Consider the following 20365-nt stretch of genomic DNA (forward strand, 5'->3'; position numbering starts at 1 on the left):
CTACCACTGGGCTAAGCTCTTCAAAGGCTTCTCTGAGACAGTTGGAATTGGTTCCTCACCAATGTGAAAGCGGTGGTCAATTTAGGGTTTCAAACCAGGCTTAAGGTTTGTAGACCAAGGTAAGGTCTGAAGCGTGGGTGAGAGTTTCAATTCAGGGTTTAAACGGTTAAAAAATTCCAAGCAAACTCCAACTTTCAAATTCAAATTATGGTTTGAAGCATATGTTAAGGTTTCAAGGCACGGTTAAGGTTTTAAGACAGTAAGGACTTTCAGGACATGGTTAAGTTTTAAAGTTGGTATTGGAAGCCTGGTTTAGGGCTTCAAGCCAAGGTCAGGGTGTCAAGCCTTCATAGTGAACCATTCCCACCTTGTGGTTGATGTGCACTTGAAGTAGAACATTCTGGTAGCTGTGCCCGTCGTTGATTTGCAGCACCATGTGGTCCTGTGGCTCCCGCGACCCGTCGTGTATGTATTGCACGCGCTCCCGAGAAAGTTCCTCAAGCTTGAAGCGGTTCAGCGATCGGTCGCCGTGGAGACGTGTCAGCAAGCCATGATGAGGAGGCTCCAGAACCATCACCAGGACGTCCGCGGGGTTGTCGGGATCGTCTACCAGAAGAGTGGACTTGGTGATGGTCTGAGCCTCGCCTGGGGCCTTCACGGACAGGGGGGACAACACCAGCACTCTCGGAGGCTGCAAGTGACAAACAGGACATTAGAGGAAAATAATTGGACAAACAAGGACACATTTACTGGTTATCCTGGTGATTCCTATCGTTCTTTTCTCATGTTTTCCTTGACATATTTTTACTGAACAGTAATATGGATGCATATGGCCTCAAAAAAAGTGCTTGAATGTAACAGACAATTGGCTTTATCGGCTGACCTCCCCGACTCTTTTAGTCCGTTCTCCCGAGGTTCCTCTGTTGAGTTCATCACCGCCTTACTAATGTTTCTTAATAGCGGTACATGTTTTTGTTTTTGTGAAATCTTGTGCATTTTTTTACTATCTTTTGGGATCGTCTCCAGCCTGCCCGCCAAATGAAGATAAGTGGTCCAGAGAATTGATTGAATGATAGACTCTTTATGTTGCAACATTGTTTAGCTGCAACGAAAATTTGCAATTACAGCAAAAACAGTGTCTAGTTGCCAAACACCACATACTGCACTGAAAATTAAATCGTGTTGGCCACGTTGCTCAGTGTGGAGTGGACCTTGTTATTTTGACTGAACCTTTCTTAGCTATCCCCCGCTCTCTGATGTTGGTTTTCTTTCTTATAGCATGGTAAAGGATCTTAGCTCGTTTTTCCTCTGTATTAACATTTTTTTCCCAATGTTTTTGGCTTGTGTTTAAAACAGGTGATTTTTCTTAAAGTGCTTCAGCATTTTCCTGCTGCTTATTCATTCTGTTTTCCCCAATTCTAGTTCTTTATTTCTTGGTAATTTATGTCTTTTTTTTCAAAGCCTTTTTCTGCCTTTTTTGCACTTCCGAGTATTTTCTTATTTTTTATTTCTTTCTGCACTTTTCTTAGGGTTTTCCTGGTGTCACCTAGTGTATTTTCTGATATAATTCTTCATAGTGCTTCTTCTTGTTTCTTGGTGTTTCCATGTAATGTTCCTGATGATTTGCAAGCAGTTACCCCAAATGTTTTTAAGTCATTTTTACTGTGGCGTAAAAGTTCCTCGAATCCTGACTGAGTTCCAGCGGGTGGCAGCGATGACAGCTTGAGTAAAGGGTTCACGCAGAGAACAACAAGCTGGCGCCACAGAGAATGATGATGACACACAAACCGACACAACAAAAATGTCTAACTGAGCTACTAAGCAAAGCTGCAGCACAGTGAAGGTCTGGTGACAAATTTCTTCACTTTGGAGCAATTATCTCCACCAGACAGACAACCGAGCCCCGAGGCGACCACCCAAATGCCGACTTGTCTTCCCACTGCAGCAAAACAAAGAGTGTGTCAATGTGTGTGTTCAAAAAGATATGCCAAGTCAGAAAACGCAAACAAGTAAATCCCCCCTGAGGCAAACAAACACTGAATGCAGGAGGCTTGACCTTGTCTCAGAGAGCTTCAGGTGAGTGAGGGTAGGATGGGTTGATGTTTGGAAAAAGCAGTCATCAACCCTGATGGGGTTGAAAAAAATCCTTCGTGTGTGTGTTGCTGGCTTGCCGGGATGTTTGTTTTTCTTGGCTTTCAAGCTGTGAGGTCTTTAAATGCGCTACAGGAAAACTGATATTTTGTGCACTTTCGGGTTTATACAACACTCTCCTAATATGGACGCATGCGGAGTCATTTATACAGTCAACGTTTAAGCTTGTTACCCCCCACCCAAAAAAAAAAAAATTACATATTTTAACTCATTTACTATCATAGATGTTTGTATACGTCAACTGGAATCACAAACAGTTTGTGTTGTGTCTCTACAAAGTCTCTGTGGAGATATTAAGGAAAGATGACAATTTGATTTGATTTGGATTTATCTTGAACAATCAAAACAAAAAAAAAAACAATACAAAAACAAACACAAACGACATAACCACTCTATATTCAAGTGCAAATGACTAAGTTTGAAAAGGGGCTAAAGGAAGCAAAAGTTTATCTTGTCAATTCATGGAGAAAACGCCAAACACCATGTAGAAAAGCCCCTGACGTCCAACCTGAGCAAGTCAGCGCCCCCAAAGGGGCTTTTGTTGTTTGACAGTTTCAGGTGTCACAAAACCAAAACATATTGGTGTCAAAGTCACGATGAAGTAACTGCTCAACCTTCATCTGCTTTTCTTTTTTCCATAAAAACCTTGTTTTTCTGCTTTTTGGTAAAAAAAAATGTGTGTTTGGTAAAATCAGCATAATAATTTGAAAGATTAGAAAGATTTCATTTTTAATTGAAAGAAGAGTAACTTCAGTGCTGATTTTGTTACGGCACACAATATTCAGTAAGTCTTATAATATTAGTCAAAATGCTCTGAAATGGCTGCGAATGTGGGGGAGCCATCTTGGAAAATGGCTATAAGGGAAATTATCTACTGAACCCAATTTAGATCATAGGTGTTTTGGTACACATGAGTGTTCTACAAAAGGTCCAAGTGTACGGTTGACGAACCTTATGTAGTTCCTGGAACTCAAGGTTATCAGAAGCTGACATCCTTTCAGTCTGGTTCTTACAAAAATGGCTGATGGCAGATTTTCTGCTGGAGATTTCAAACAAGCCTTTCTTCTTAATCAGCCTTGTTAATGTTGTAGGCGGCAGCACTACTGTATAAGTGAACAAAGCATATTTTGCTTGTTTCTGTTTTTTTCTATTTATACATATTTTGGCTTTGGCCCAAGGAACACTCCATTAAAAGTTGACCCTCATCACGAGCCAATTTCTTTCCTCAATGCATGTATTGACTGTGCAACCTTTGCCTTTTTTTGTTGTGGTTGTCAAAGTGGTGAAAATATCCATTTAAAAATGGTGCATAACTTTCCTCCAGTGGTACAGTGAAGGTTGTTTCGGCACTTGTGATGTGAGGTGCAAGAAGCACTAACAATCCTCCACAGAGTGTAAAAATAAGCGAAAAAATGGACGCAACACATACTCATGGGAATGCTGTTCCCAAAGAGGCTCAATTTCCTTTCTGTATTTCAATGGGAACCCAAGGAAGTTTACATTTTTTGAAAAAAGTCAAAGTGGAGATAGAGTTTAGATTTATTTTTTTGTTTTTGGGGTACAGTATGATATACTGTAAATGCCTGTGTAAAAGAGGGAAATGATCAATTTTAATGAAAACTTCCCATTTATTAATCCTGGGATTTTTTTGTTTGTTTACATCAACAACTAAATACACAAAAAGTGCGTGTTAATGCGTATGCATGTGTGCCTCACCTGCATTGAGAGGGCCTGAACTTGAATTGTTTGTGCTTGAGACGAAAGCTGAGGGTCAGCTACTTGAAGAGTGAATTCGCCAGTCCTAGAGAGGATGAAAGAAAAGTCATAAATTCATCAGTCAGAAAATAGATTAATTACCGAGGTCAAGTTAACAAGAAAACACATTCACTGGTTCATATGAGGAAGAAAATACACAAATTCACCAGTCCTAGTGATAAATAAATCATGAGTTGTAGTGAGGAAGAAAATACATTAGTTTTTTCAAGTAGTAGCTTTGCTTGGTTACCATTCAAAACAACCTGGAATTGCCTCACCTTGCTTTGTCCTTGCGGTGCTGAAAATGTACTTGAGCGCTTCCCAACTGGGCCAATGAGAAGGTGTCTTGGTCGCTCAGCTCTTGTCCCCCCGCCTTGTCCTTGTCCTCCAGCCCCCCGTCGAAGACGACCAGACGGCCGTTAGTGGGTCGCCGAACGAGCTGGACGACGAGATCATCGAGCGTGCTGTCGGGGTCGTTCACTTGCACAAGAGTCGGGGTGAGGGGGACTGAACCACCGAGAGGAACTTGCAGGGAACCGTTGATGTGGAGGGTGGGGGGGCTGCCATTTGCTTGAGGAGGAACAAAATAAATACCAAACAGCATTCACCAGGTTTTCTACAATTTAGTGTCAGATACCTGTCAATTATATGTGGTTAAAAATTTGGTAAAATCGGGATAAAAATCTATAGAAGTAGTATTTTGTTTTTAAAGAATGGCTGATGTGTCTTTTTTGGCAGGGTTCTTTTGCATTTTTTTCTTCGGTCTATCCCAGCTAACTTTGGGCGACAGCCAGGGTACAACCAATCGCAGGGCACATATATAGACAAACAACTGTATGCACAAGAGTTGACACCTATGGGCAATTTAGAGTCTTCAGTTAACCTACCATCCATGGGGTTTTTTTGGATGTGGGAGGTAACAGAAGTACCTGAAGAAAACCCAAGCAGGCAGGGGGAGAACCCGTGAACTACACAAAGGCAAGGCTGGATTTGAACATCGGTCCTCAAAACTGTGAGGCAGATGTGTTAACCAGTCCCCCACCATACCCATGACAGACATCTACTGAATTTCATACAGCCAAATGAAATGTAATGTGGGGTCACAATTTCAAGAAACTTCAGAGGAGTCTTTGAAGAACCCTTGTTAGAAACCCTCAAGTGGCAGCTTCAAAGCCAATTGCCAGACTTCCTGTCTTTCAGGTATTTTTTTTTTTTAGATCTTTTTGGGGTCTACTCATGATAGACATACATAACAGACATCCTGTTACTAAGTAAAACAGGGTGCATGGGCTGAATTTTCAAAACATTGTCATTTTCAATACGTGTATCTTTTTCTGTTGGTATGATGTTCTTTTTCTGAAATGCTAGAGCTCATCTTTCACCTCATCATCGCATCAGTCCATATAAAATTCTCAAAGTCTTGGGAGTGTATGTTCTTTTTGGTAAGCAGTGGTTTTGGCTTTAGAACTCTGCCATGAATGCCATTTTTCCCAGTTTCAGCCTTATTGTTGTGTCGTGAATGCAGACATTAACTGAGGTAAGGGAGGGCTGCATTTGTTTAAAAGTTGTTCTGAGTGGCTTTGTGGCCTCCTGGATGGGTCGCTTCTGTCCTCTTGAGGTCATCTATGGAGGCCAGCTACTCCTTGGAAGGTTCACTACTGTTACAAGATTTCTCCATGTGAGAACAATGGCTCTCCCTATGCTTCACTGGAATCCCAACGTTTTAGAAATGGCTTTCATCACACTTCACAGAATATGTCAATTACTCTATGTTTCGACTGTTCTCTCTCCTCTAGGCACTGTGACTAACCACAAATTTGGGAAAGATGAGGTTGGGAAAGGTTACAAATCAATTTCCAAACTTTGGGGCTCCAGGAAACCACTGTCAGAGCCATTATCCTCAAATGGAGAAAACTGGGAACAGTGGCAAACTTTCCCAGAAGTGGACGACCAAGTAAAATTCCTCCAAGAGTGTGATGACGACTCATCAAGGAGGTCACAAAATCAAACAACATCTAAAGACCTGCAGACTTCACTGGCCTCAGTTAAGGTCAGTGTTCATGACATTGGGGAAAAATGGCATCCATGGGAGAATTCACAGATCCGCGCAGGGCGTCTAAGCCACACCAACTTAGATACTGTTGTAATGCACCCCAAGATACCGATCAAAATGGCGGACGCAGGGCGGCCGAAGCATGTTATGAGTCATTCATTAGAGTGAATTCCCTATAGTATTTCTCTTTCCTTTCTGCCCGTGGTATCAGAAATATCGATAGAGTGTACAGAAAGGCCTGAATTACTTTCAACAGGGATATATTCATAATATCAAGGTTTCCCAAACGGTAACGCCAGTTAAAGTTTCTGCAATGTGTTGGCCGTCCATGGGAAAGAATCAACCCTCTCATAAACTAATGTTGGACATTGAATGCAATAAGATTTCTATTTTTATCTATCTATCTTTCCAAGATTTAACCCTAACCCTGCCTATTCTTCATGCAAGGCAACGTAAGTTTGCATTTTTACACTACCTAAACATGTTGATTCAAAATGACTAATTGAATAGCTTACCTTGGAAAAGATGGCTTTGTGCTGATTTATCTTCGATATGTTAAGCTGGTCGTGAGGTCGGACACAAGCCCTAATCCACAGTTTTCATTTATCTAAATTATGCTTTTGGGTGGGAAAGCGCACCCATATATCCTCACAGTAATCTCTCTGGATAGCGCTTGTCCCCATTACACGTTCCTCAGCCACATCGAAGCACCATATTTCTGAATCGGATATAAGCAGGACTATACACTCGCAATTCAGAGGCTTAAAGTAATGATAGTCAGACCTAATTTAACCACACGTGCTCTTTGTGGGTAAAAGATGGCGGCTGTGGATAGCATAGGCGGAGTTCAGAAAATGACGCACACTGATTGGTCAAAAGGGAGCTGTCAATCATTCCATTCCCAGGTGAAAATCACTGCTGTCAACAAACAATCTCACATTTTCTCCAAAACATTTGATGATCCTCAAAACTTAAGAAACATTCTGTGGACTGAAAAGACAAAAAAAAAAAATGAACGTTTGGAAGGTGTGCAGATCGTTACATCTGGCGTAAAAATGGCACAGCATTAAAAAAGAACGTGTCATCAGTGAAGCATCGTGTTGGCAGTGTGATGTTCTGGGGCTGCTTTGCTGCCACAGGACCAGGACAACTTGCTGTGATTGATGGAACAATGAATTCTGTTGTGTACCAGAAAATCCTGAAGGAAACATCCAGCCATCAGTTCGTGCCCTCAAACTCAAGCGCGCTTATCATGCAGCAGGACAATGACCCGAAACACATTAGCAAGTCCGGATGGCTAAAAAAAAAAGGTTTTAGAGTGGCCAAGTCATAGTCCGGATTTTTAAATCTCAATTGAAATGCAGCGGTGTGACCTTAAAAGGGCAGCACACGCTAGAAAACCCTCCAATATGGCAGAGTTAAAATAATTCTGCCAAGAAGAATGGGACAAAATTCCTCCAGAGTGATGCATAAGACTCATCACCAATTACAGATAACCCTTGATATCAGTTTTTGCTGCCAAGGGTGGCACAACCGCTTATTAGGTTCAAGAGGCAATTACATTTTCACACCAGGCCAGAGGTTTGGATTGTTTTTGTGCCTTAATAAATTGAAGTGCCATTTGAAAACTGCATTTTGTATTTCCTTGGTTGTTTCTGTGTTATGTTAAAATTGGTTTGATTTGAAACCTTTGTGTGTGATAGCTATGGGGAAAAAAATCAGGAGGGGACAAATACCTTTTCACAGCACTGTACATATATGTACACACACACAAAACAAATTCCAGTCTTCCAATAGCGGCTAGCACCAGATAGGGCTGTTCCCTCCCGCCATCTCATCAATGTCACTGATGCACTTTAATTTGTGTATTTAGCAATCTCTCATTTGATTTATTCTATTACATGACAACGACGGGGAATCCATCATTGCATCTTCAGCTCTCAGTCCTTCTAATATTTACATTATATATATAATATTTCTTTTTATTGTTTCGGGTGGGTGGTGGCTAAGTACTCCTGATCCACTGCCCATCGTGCACATTTTATGAGTAAGGTGATGTGCAATTTGATTTTCTTGCTGACAGTGATGATAGTTTATTATTGGACACTACACACACTGCATGCCTGAGCTGAGCTGTCCATCAACCTTTTTATTTATTTTTGATGTGACATGTCGAGGTCGTATGGGTAATTCATGATAGCGACTTGATTAAATTTGCATACACTGCTTCAGGTGCAACTCATGATTTCCCATGAAGGAAAATGATTGTAAAGTCTGGACAAATTTGGGGTACTTGCAGACAGATCAAAAAAATAAAACAATAGTAGTATTGATATAATAATAGTAAGAGTGATGTCATTTTTTCATCAATTTTTTCTTTCATGGTGCAATATTTTACCTTTACGGCTGAGAGATGCCGTGGGGGGACTTCGTATGTGGGATGATTTATGATGTTACGCAATGTAAGTCTGCGGGAGAAATATACAATCTTTCACCGTCTGATCAAAAAATGGTGAAAAATTGTCAGCCCACGCCCTTTAGAAAACATTAGCTTCAATGCACAAAGACTCCTTTCTTTCTTCTTTAAAGAAAGGTGTTGATGGAAATATTGTCATTTTACATGACATTACATGACTGAGATGTATCACTAATGCAGTTTTTTTCAAAGATGAACTCCTCCTCAAGACTTTTTGAAAATTCAGCCCTTGAAGACTTTTTTGCGTATGTTAGCATAATGAATTTTGGTATGCACGTCAATCATGAGTAGACCCTCAAAAAAGTCTCAACAACACATGTCAGAAAAGATTTTGGGGTAATGTGGGCCTTTTCAAATTCTAACAGAGTTCTTGAAAATCCGACCCCAGGGACCCTTCAAAGACAAACTTGCCTCTTGCTGGCATAGTTGTGTGTATATATATATGTGTATATGTGTATATATATATATATATATATATATATATATATATATATAATATATATATATATATATATATATATATATACACACACACACACACAAACGCACACACACACACACACACACACACACACTGTGTTGTTACCATGGCAGGTTCGGCTTTTTTGCCGAGGGTAGTAACCATGCCCACAGTCGGGGGTGCAGTATCCCTCCATGAGATAACTCTGTAGTCCACAAGCTCGGCAACGTCCGACTCCATCGCAAAGAACGCAATCGGTGGAGCACGCTGAAAACCAAGATATCAATCACTTCAAATATATGTCTTGTCCGTAATCTGTGTAGGACAAAGTCTTACGTTGGCAGGATTGTGCGTCAGCATCCAGAAAGTAGTTCCTGCCGCACTGGAGCACGCACTGGCCACGCAGAGTGGCGTAAGGGGGCTGGCATCGCAGGCACTGCCCGGGACCACGACACTCCACGCAGGTGTCATCGCAGTCTGCGAACAGCAAGTGTCACTCAATTGTTATAATGTGGCAGGAAAGATCAACAATGTGGAATGCAACTGCGGGAAAAATAGATACATTTGCAATAATTGCAAAGATATAACTAAAATCATGTAAACACATTTGTTCCACTAGTTTTCGTATTTGTTGTTTTGCAGCACAATTTTGAAGTCGATTAAAGAATATCAGGAACATTTTTACACTCAAGTCATGAAAATAAACTTTGGTTTTACAAAGGACTTGCATTACTTTTTTGTTGTTGTCTTTTTTGCCATCATAAAATTTAGAAATCCAATTTGAAACACTTTTTTTTTTTTTGCTAGCAATGAACTTGTATTTTTGTAGAGGAAAAAAAGAAAGAAAAAACTAGCACTCTGCCAAGTGCACTTGTGAACTAACCAAGGCATCTGTCTCCATCGCGGTAGGATCCCACCGGACATCCTTGGGCGCAGACCCCGTCTCGTAGCACGTATCCGTCCATGCACTGGAGGCAGTCGGTATGCAGGGGGCCTCGGCACGAGTTGCAGCTCCAATCGCACTCTGCACAATCAAATTTGGGTCAAGTTCAATGGGAAAACAATTCCCAATATTTATTTCAAGAGTACTTGATTTTAAAAAGAAATAGCAGTACAGAAAATGCATGAATGGATGGCTAAAAAAAAGGAAATTAACTTTTTTAAAACAAAAATTAAACATGGCATTAGAAATATTTTGCCTCTTAGAAACATGTGGCACTTTTCATATATGTGAATATTAAAAATTCATCCATCCATCTTCTTAGCCGCTTATTCTCACAATGGTCGCGGGGAGTGCTAGAGGCTATCCTAGCTGTCAACGGGCAGGAGGCGTGGTACACCCTGAACTAGTTGCCAGCCAATCGCAGGGCACATCGAGACAAACAGCCGCACTCACAATCACACCTAGGGGCAATTTAGAGTGTCCAATTAATGTTGCACATTTTTGGGATGTGGGAAGAAACAGGAAAACCTGGAGAAAACCAACGCAGGCAAGGGGAGAACATGCCAACTCCACACAGGGTGGTGCCGGGATTGAACCCGGGACCTCAGAACTGTGAGGCCAACGCTTTCCAGCTGATCCACCGTGCTGCCCATTTTAAAAAAAACAACACTTTAAATATTTTGATGGCTGAGAGGTGAATACAACTGCCTCACCGTTCTGAGGTTCAGATCTGGCCACACCTGTGTGGAGTTTCCGCCGTGCCCGTGTGGATTTATCTGAGTACTCCGGTTTCCTCGCAGATCCCAAAATCATGTGTGGTAAATTGATTGAAGGGTCTAAATTGTCCATAGGTGTGAATGTGAGTGTGAATGTCTTTGGCTGTTTATATGTGCCCTGCGACTGGCTGGCCGCCAGTACCCAGCTTCTCGCCTGACTAAAGTGACGAAAAGCGGTACAGAAAATGGATGGATGGATTTTCAAATATTCCCATTGAAGTGCACTGAAGATTTTGGAAGTTCAAAAAGTTGCGGATTAATTTTTTAAAGATTAAAAACATAAACATAAATGGTAATCCCCATGAAAGACAATACCGTAGTACCTGACCTTTTCCAAAACCCTCAGCAATACAGTCATGTTTATAATGTCTCGGCCAGAGGCAGCTGGGATAGGCTCCAGCAAGCCCGCGATTCACGTGAGGATAAGCAGTACCGAAAATTAATTAATGATTGATATTGATAATAATAAGGTATTACACTTACGTCACACTTTTCATTATACTGACAGATGCTTTGCACATATAATTTATTCACTTCAAAGTCCCGCCCTCATGGTGTTAAGTTACGTGTGCAGCCACATCTGGCCTGTAGCAGTCTGACAGAAGTGTGGCTGCAATCCAACCACATTCATTCTTGGACAAAGTAGGCAAAAATATAACACGAGATAACAGTATTATGGTGAAATTTGGCTAGTTCCTTGGGAAATTCATGCAGGACCTTTTGGGAAATGTTGGGCATTTGTGATTGTTTGTCATCATTACCTGTGCAGGTGTGTGTGGTGGCATTGAGGTAATACTGTTGGGCGCAGCTTTCGTACTGGCACTCGCCAAACAGAAGCACCTTGGTGGGGTCGCGGCAGGAAGTGCAGGTTCCCGCACCGTCACATGTCAGGCACTGGTGAGTGCATTCTGTGTACGACAATAACAGCACTTTCACTACATGAAAAAAAATGTGAGCTCAGAAGTCTCGAGAACAAAGAAGACTAAACTTGTAACAGATTAAATAACAGTAATAAATACATTATCGTACAGTATTTTGTCCAAGAATAAACCTTTTATTTTTTCTTGAAAAAAGTCATTCTATGAGGATAATTTTTTCAACATTTCACAACTTTTGTGAACACAAAACAAATGAAAACATCACAATATCAAGAATAGTACTGTAAAGATTTTTTTTAAATGTTAACCTTACAAATTCAGGAATTCAGATTTGTTCAGAGAATAAATATGTTAGTAATCATGTGAGACCGACATTGGATATGAGAAAGAAAAATTCGGAATCCTATGAGAATAAAGTACAATTTGTATTACAAGAAAAAAAATCACAAGAATAAGAAAAATACAAAATTCTAATATATTTTTTAGAATATTTTTTACAAAAAGAAATTCTTCAGAAAAAAAAATAATACTTTTAAGAAAATTGTACTTCTTTCAGAAAAAAAACGTAATCTATTGCGAACTGAGTCATTTTTTCTTTTGCAAAAAATTACAGCTGAACGCTATTTTGTTGACGTAATTCTACCAAAAATCCATCTTTTTTCCGGGGGGTAAAGTTATATTTTTTAACAACTAAAGTGATTATATGTAAATAAAATAGTATATTTTAGATCATGGTATATTTTTAAACAAAAACTAACTTCATGAGAATAAAATCCCATTTTATCTGAGACAAACGGGAAAACAAAATTTTGTCTTGTGTAAAGGAGTCTAAGACGTGCCAGAAATTCCTGCGTCTGAATACATTTGTTTTTGTTATATTACATACATGCATGGTTGTTTGGACTTACCTTCACAGACTCTGTGGCCGTTGTCATAGTAACCCAGCGGGCACCGGGGGGCGCAGACCCCGGAAGGCAGCAGAACGCGAGGGGCGTGACAGGAAGTACAAGCGAGAGGCCCCTCCCCACTGCACGCTTCACATGATGGGTGACATCCTGTGGAAAAAAGGTTTTGTTACCCGTGGAAGAAAGGGTACGTTTTTCCAATCTGAGGAAGTTTTTTTTTTTTTTTTTTTTTTTTAGTAATCTTCTTTCAAAATAAAAGTAATCATTGAATTGAAATAAAATTGCTCTTTTTCCCAAAACAAAGTTTTATTTTCTTTCAAGGAAAAAACACCTTTTAAGGAGGCATATTTTTTTTCTCCTGACAAAGAAGTAGTACTTAAATTAACATAAAATTGCATTTTTATATTTCTACTTATTATATTAATAACCCCAACCCTCCTCCCCTTGGGGCATCATCGCTTTATCGTGGTGGAGGGGTTTGTGTGTCCCGATAAACGTAGAATCTTAGTGGTCTGGGGCTTCAGTCACCCACGATAAAAAGGTCCGAGGTGAGGGACCAGACAAAGCCCGGGTAGGACTTTCTGAATGTCGAAGCGTCTTGGGCAAGACACTGAACCCTAATTTGCTCCAAGTGGGCATGGCAGTCATGGTAGCAGCCACCCATTGGTGTATGAATTTGTATGAATGGGTGAATGTAAAGCTTTGTAAAGTACTTTGGGAATTGTGATGGTGTAGATAAAGCACTTTGTAAGTCTATTTTGTCTATTTTCTCCTGTTTCCGTGTCGTATTTTGACAAGAACAAAATCCAACTTCCCCCCAAACCACCAGGGTTCATCACCACTGACATTTCAAACGTTAAAAACAAAAATGTGACCAGTGACACAGTTTGGACTAAGGAGTAAGGAAAATCACTAGAAAAGAATAAAAATAAGGTGTCATTACTCATGCAGGCTCCGCGCCAGCCATAGTGGTCCCGAGGACAGCGGGGGACGCAGTGGTCGCCTAGCAACAAGGCGCCAGCGCCAGGTCCTCTGCATAACAGGCAAATGCTGCCGACGCCCGTTTGTACGTCCGCTGTGCAGCGTTGGCAATCGGGGCTGCACTCTGACAACAAATCACATCAGTCAAGTTGATCAAAATATTATCACTGGTCAGAAGTCTAATTACCTCATTTTGAGTACAAATGTGGATTGAAAAAAAACATCAACAATTTGAGTCTTTTCAATGAAAACATTGTACATAACACATTGCATTTTTTTTCTTCAGATAATAAAATCCTATTTTTTGAGAAAAAAAATCATAACCATGTAATTTGTGAGAAAAAAAATGAATGTTAGGAGGATTAATTTTCCTTTTATACAATAATCATTTTACTTTCATTTTTTTCCAGGAATACCTCGAATTTTGTGAGACAAAATAAGAAATAAAAAGTGGAAATAAAAAAATTAATAGTCTAATGAGAATAAAATACATTGTTTTCCATTTAGAAATGTTTATTTTCTCCAGACTAATTTAAACCCCAACCTTTTCTTGGAACGTGAATTTGACACCTTAATCCAGTCTTAAAACCTTAATTTGAAAGTCTAACCCTAGTTTAAAGTTCTTGCAGAGCCTTGAAATCCTAAACCTAGTTTGAAACCCCAACTTTAACTTCAATGCCTAATTTGAGACCCTGCTCCAAGCTCGAAACATTACTTTGAAATCATAAGTCTGTGTTGAAATGCTAATTTGAAATTTAAAACCTAATTTCAGACCCCATTTTGAGACCAAATTTCAAGTCTTCACCCTGGCTTTAAACCCTGATATAAAAGCTTAAATCAGTCTTGAAATCCAAATTTGAAACTATAACCAAGTTTCAAACCCTAAACCTACCCTGAAAAATGTATTTGAAATCCTGCTGTAATTTATAATCCTCACAATGTCTAGAAATAATTAACCGACTATCAAACCCTTGGCTTGAAACCCTAATGTGGCCACCAAATTCTAAAGTGAAACTCCAAATTTATCTTAAAATTGAATTTGAAAGCCTCATCCTTTGTGGAAACGTTAATTTGAAATTTTAAGGCTGTCGGGAAGACCAAATTTGAATCCCTATCCCAAGTTTCAAACCTTAACCCTGTCTTAAAACCTAAATTAGAGACCCTAACCCGCTTGAAAATTAAATCTGAATCCCTGAATGAATTGAAATTTCCCCAACCTAAATTATAACCGCAGTTTCAGAATCCAATCCTGTCTTTAAAATCGAACAAATTGAAATTGAAAGCCTAATTTGAAACTGTACCTCAGTCATGAAACCTGAAGTCTTACCCTATTTTCAACACCAATTTGAAACCCTAACTCTAATTTGTAACACTAACTTTGGGTTCAAAAGCAAATTTGAACCTTGAACAAAAATGGATGGATGGATCTATGTATATAGTAAATACAGGAGTTAAATTGAGAAGAAGGAAAATCAACTATGGAGAATCAACACACAAGTCACTATGTTTAAAATAAACCACAAGTAGTCAATGTGATGAAAAGATAAAAAAGTGTCTGTGGGTGTGTGCATACGCGCCGCTAGTGTATAAAGGTGGCAGCGGTGCAGAAATACTCACTCCTGTACTAGTATGACCCCACCGGGAATCTTTTGTCAACTTACACCCGATTTCTTGGTGCGTACGCGCGAGTTTGCATTTGCACATTTTTGCAGGTGCGCCGAGAGAGAAGAGCGCATGTCATCACAGAGTGTTATTAAAAGTCTGCGTGACGGTCGGGGGGCAACTGCGAGTCTCGTCTGATTGTTTTCAATCTTCAGATTGCCGTCCTGATAGTTAAAAACTAATTTCTTCTCCCAGCAAGTGCAAAAACAACAAGAGCAGCAGGTGATTGCACAAACATGATATTTTCAGGTTCACTGAACTCATGATTGTTTTCTGAAGTGATAAAAACACGTGCTCTCACTCCCATATTATATCTGTTATATTATCATCTTTGCCATTTTGACGCATGTAAGCTATTTTTTTTACTTAAACCAAAAAATGAGTGCAAGATTAACATTTACGTTATACTGGACTTTTTAAAAATTTTATTTATAATATCAAACTTTGGGGAGCTGTTTATTTGTTTAAATTTTCATTAAACGTTTTCTACCTGTTAAACAAATATTGTCTAAGATGAAAACAAAGTTTTAGCATGCTGCAAATCTAAAAATTTGTTTTTATTAACATGTTTTTGAAGGCATTCAAACGAAGTGTTGGAATTTGTATTATTCAAAATTTAGACCTCATTATTTCCCCTTCAAAATCAAATGAACATAAGCTGTAAATATAAGTTACTGACCTAAAAATTCAGATTCGTAGTATCGCCCCCCCCAAAAAAAAAATTCTTTCCAATTCAAATATCAAATCATCTTTCCGCAGTAAAATGAATGTAAATGCCTTTAATCCACTTCAGCTTGCGTTATAAAATTTCAATGATGTAATATTGTATAACAATGTGCAATTATTATGACGTAATTAAATGGAATGCAAAGAATTAAACACATTTTACTTTGTTTCAAAGGACAAGTGATGTACCGCTTATCCTTACTGGTGTGTGCGGTTTGGTCACCTCCAGGGAAATATTAGGCATGGGGAAGTACAAATATCAGGTATCGTTTAAGGTGGATGCCGGCCTTAATTCAAGTTACCGGGTACTCGTAAAGGCTACTGACACCAGTCACTGATAAGAAAGGGGGAAAAAAATTGACATCAAGTCCTCCTGGCCAGTAAGTGGTGCTACACTGCTGTAGTTTGATACGTCAGCAAATTATCATGTGCTTGATAAAGACATATATATATATATTTTCTTTTTTTTCACATTTATCTGTCATTCTGTTAATTTCAATTTTGTTTATCAAAAGTGCTAGTGGTGCTGGTACTTGGTATCGATGAGTATGAAAGAAGAAACAGAATCAGTTTGAAAAAAAATGTATCGAAGATTATTTCAATAAGACACACTTTATAATGCAAAATTTTTTGTTTGCAGAAGATAAAGAATATATTTCTCAGATTATTGTTATAATGATTGTAGACGTTGTTTTGTTTGTATCTGTTGCTTAAAGGGTTGTAACATCATCAAACAGATGGTCATTTTGCTGGCATTCTATGCCCTTTTCCATTATCTGTCAGCAATAGCATTAAGTTAGCGACTTTAAGACAAAAGTATGCAGTTGTTTATACTTAGTCGCCAATCAGTCTAGCATATATTGTAGGAAACATCTTTCTTACCGAGGCACTGGGCCGTGGATGTATAGAGGAAGCGCCCGTCCTGGCAGCCAGTCCGGCAGTGGCCAGCGTTCAGGTCCGCTAGAGGGGGGCACGAGGTGCAGTCGGCCTGGGAGGCGCCTGAGCACGTCTGACAGGATGGGTGGCAGGCTAGTGGAATTTAGGAACCAAGGTAGTAAAAACAACAGGAAAAAAAAAATCTGGTAAAACATGGGAAACCCTCCCCTAGGCTTGAAACGCTGCGTTGAAACCTAAATCCAAGCTTTATAAACTGATTGGAAACAAACTTTTAACCCTCAATTGAAAAAAGAAACTTCAAACCCTCACCGTCTGAGACAGAAACTTCAAAAGATAATGTGAAATTGAAATATGAACACTAAGCTTGGCTTCAAATCCTAAATTAAAACCCTTATCCTTCACCCACTAATTTGAAAACCAAACCTTGTCTTGAAACCGTAATTTAAAACCCGCATCTCAGCTTCAAATTTTCTATGACAGCCAAACCCTTGTTTGAAACCCAAGTTAGAAACCTAAAACAAAGGAAAACCCAGGCAGAAAACACCAATTTGAAACCTTGATTTGACACTACTTCAAACCCCAACACTCTACGAACACACAATTTAAATCAAAGCATTAAAACCCTAATTTGAAACCTGAACAATTGTTTGAAATCTTGTCCTAGGCTTCAAAGCAATTTTAAAACCCCTATCCTGGCTTGAATGCCAAATGTGAACCCGTATCCAAGGCTTCAAACTCTAATTTTGTGTTGGCTTCACAGTTCTGAGGACTGGAGTTCAAATACTGGCCCCATCTGTGTGGAGTTTGCACGTTCTTGCCGTGCCTGTGTGGGTTGTCTCAGGGCACTCCGGTTTCCTCCCCCGTCCCCAAAACATGCATTCACTGGAGATGCTTAATTGTCCCTCGGTGTGATTGTGAGTGCAAGTGTTGTCTGTCTCTTTGTGCCCCGCAATTGGCTGGGAACCAGTTCAGGATGTACCCCGCCTTGCGGCTGATGACAGCTGAGATAAGCTCCAGCACCCCTGTGACCAATCATGACGGTAAGTGGTTCAGAAAATGGATGGATGAATTTAATATTTGCTCAGGTCAACAGCAGAAAACGCTTGCAGTGAAATGTTCCTGTGTCAGACACAAATACATTATGTGTGTGTGCGTGTGTGTGCGTGCGTGGGTGTGCGTGCGTGTGTATATATGTGTGTGCGTGCGTGCGTGTGTATATATGTGTGTGCGTGTATCTCCAATTCAACTTGTCAACCACTGAAGGAGTTGATACTAAAAAAAGCTATAAAGCAATCATTTACTTTGCTGTCCCAGGAAACAATCTGAGTTCGTTTGGTCTTTGGCTGGGACTGTCCAGGCTAGCATTTCTCTTACAAACGACAACATGCTTGTTTATGTTCTTTTCTAGCAGATTAACAATAGAAACCATGTATCAGTGTTACCCTAATTTGAAACACTAATCCTGCCAAATTGAAACTCTTATGCTAACATGAAACCCCAATTTGAAACCACAATCACGATCATTTAAATCCTAAAAATGGGTTGCAACCTTAATATGAAACCATAATCCTGTTTTTAAACCCGTTTTAAACCCTAATCATAACCATTTGAAACCTAAAAGCTATCTTGAAGCTGTAATGTGATACTCTACCTTTGAATCCAAACATAATTTGATACAAGCGGCCAAAATGAATTTCTACCACAGGGTGTCCGGGCTTCCCCTCGGAAATAGGGGAAGAAGCTCAGTCATCCGGGAGGGGCTCAGTGTCGAGTCGCTGCTCCTCCGCATTGAAAGGAACAAGATGAGGCGGCTGGGGCATCTGATCTGGATGCCTCCCGGACGCCTCCCTGGTGAGGTGTGCTGAGCATGTCCCACAGGAAAGAGACCCTGGGTATGACCCAGGACACGCTGGAGAGACTACGTCTCTTAGCTGGCCTGGGAATGCTTTGGGATCCCTCCGGAAGTGCTAGATGAAGTGGCTGGGGAAAGGTAAGTTTGCGTATCTCTGCTGAAGCTACTCCCGCCGCAACCTTACCCAGAAAAGTGGTAGAAAATGGGTGGATGGCACTACCATTTTGTTTCCTGTTCGACATCTGTTCATAAAATGAAACTTTGGTGGTGTTGCCTCATTTAAAATAGTATTACACCTACTTTCGGTTAACCATAAAAAAAACTTGTGACGTCGCGTTGTACTGATACACTCGACCACATTGCTCACTATCTTATACACACACACACACACAGTCACTCACATTTGAAAAATGTATGGGTGTGGTCAGTCATGGTCGCAGATTAAGTTGCGGGTGTGATTAGGGAAATCCTTAAAATAATTTACTGGATTAATAAAACATAAGTGTAAATTAAAAATTAAATGAAGAAATACAGAACTAAAATAGAAAACTAAAATTTAAAAGTTAGAAATGATCCTTTCCAATATCAACTGATATTAGTAGAACATGATATCAAACGATATTTAAAAATTTTCATCAATAAAAATTCTCAATCTGACAAACGTTATGTGACTAAAAATAAAATGCATTGGCCTATCAAGGAATAAACAAACTATATTATACTTATTATTATACTCGTAATGTTTTGAAAATGATGGAAGTTTAGTTCAACATAATCGGCGTTCGCGGCAACAAACCTTTTGTAAACGAACATTCCTGTCGGCAATCGTTACGTATTGTTGTGGAGGGAAAATCCGTAGGACTTTCATCACTGATTAATCAACATTGTACCAAGTGACCTGATATTGAATAGAACTAGTCTTGCAAAGATAACTTTATACAAAAGTTTGATAGGTTAACATATTATCCTTATAAAGCTTGTAGCTTTTCTTTCATTTTCACATATTTCTTTCCCCAACTTCTTTTCTTTCCCTTGTAATTACAGGGATGAAAAATGCCTGCTCTACAAAGGAGTCTGATTTACTCTAGAGAAGAATGTTGTTTGTGTCTGATTTGGAGCTGTGACACTGCACATACTATATAAATCAGATTTGGAGATAACATTCTTTGTGAGTGCAGAAGGGGCTCTTCACATCTGAGTGCATGGCGGTTTCATGGGAGAGGCAATGTAAGGAATATATTGGCATGTTGTGTCCTGGCTTCCAGCATCCTTACCATTACATCTAATAGAGCATTTAGACTAGATGATAGTAAATACTGTGTTGTCCTTTTCTCCAATGAGGTGGAGAGGGATGTCAGAGATTCCAAGTGCTACGTCATCTCATCCCTGATTTGTTCCTTTGATTGTTTTGGTGATGCTCGTGATTCTTTATGCGCTTTGTTTGAAACTCTAATTTAAAATCCTAACTCTGTTTTAAAACCGTATTTTGAAGCTGTAATTTTAGTTTAAAAGCCAAACTTTAAAGCCTGAATGTGAAGCCCTCGGATTATCTTGTAACCCTATCCTAAATTTGCAACCTGAAACTAGGCTAGTAACCTTAATAATCTGATGCCATGAGCCTAATTTAAATACTAATCCTGATGTAAAGCCAAAATCCAGCCTTGAGACTGTCAGTTAAAAGGTTAATTACCTTGACAATGGCCATCCTGTACAAAGAATCCTTGAGGGCATGTGTGGACACATCGTCCCTCGTGGAGGCTGGACGCCATAGGACACGATGTACAGCTGTCCGCAGAAGATTCTGTGCACCTCAAGCAGGACGGGTGACATTCTGTAAGAAAAAAAATTCA

At 39.7% G+C, this 20365-nt stretch overlaps 1 protein-coding gene across 3 annotated transcripts in view; it reads right to left on the bottom strand.

The window, feature by feature from the left end:
* The window catches only part of fras1 (Fraser extracellular matrix complex subunit 1), a 211252-nt gene that overhangs the window by 71862 nt on the left and 119025 nt on the right, over positions 1-20365 (bottom strand). For all 3 annotated transcript variants that reach the window (XM_061816627.1, XM_061816626.1, XM_061816625.1), the window contains exons 18-28: positions 20206-20346; positions 16649-16795; positions 13341-13502; positions 12401-12547; positions 11376-11522; positions 9779-9919; positions 9232-9372; positions 9022-9162; positions 4185-4476; positions 3868-3952; positions 368-691 (exon numbers count right to left, since the gene is read on the bottom strand). In XM_061816627.1, coding sequence (XP_061672611.1) covers positions 368-691; positions 3868-3952; positions 4185-4476; positions 9022-9162; positions 9232-9372; positions 9779-9919; positions 11376-11522; positions 12401-12547; positions 13341-13502; positions 16649-16795; positions 20206-20346 — 1868 coding nt within the window. The remainder of the gene's footprint in view (positions 1-367; positions 692-3867; positions 3953-4184; positions 4477-9021; positions 9163-9231; positions 9373-9778; positions 9920-11375; positions 11523-12400; positions 12548-13340; positions 13503-16648; positions 16796-20205; positions 20347-20365) is intronic.

This window comes from Syngnathoides biaculeatus, chromosome 4, assembly GCF_019802595.1.
Source record: "Syngnathoides biaculeatus isolate LvHL_M chromosome 4, ASM1980259v1, whole genome shotgun sequence".
NCBI lineage: Eukaryota > Metazoa > Chordata > Actinopteri > Syngnathiformes > Syngnathidae > Syngnathoides > Syngnathoides biaculeatus.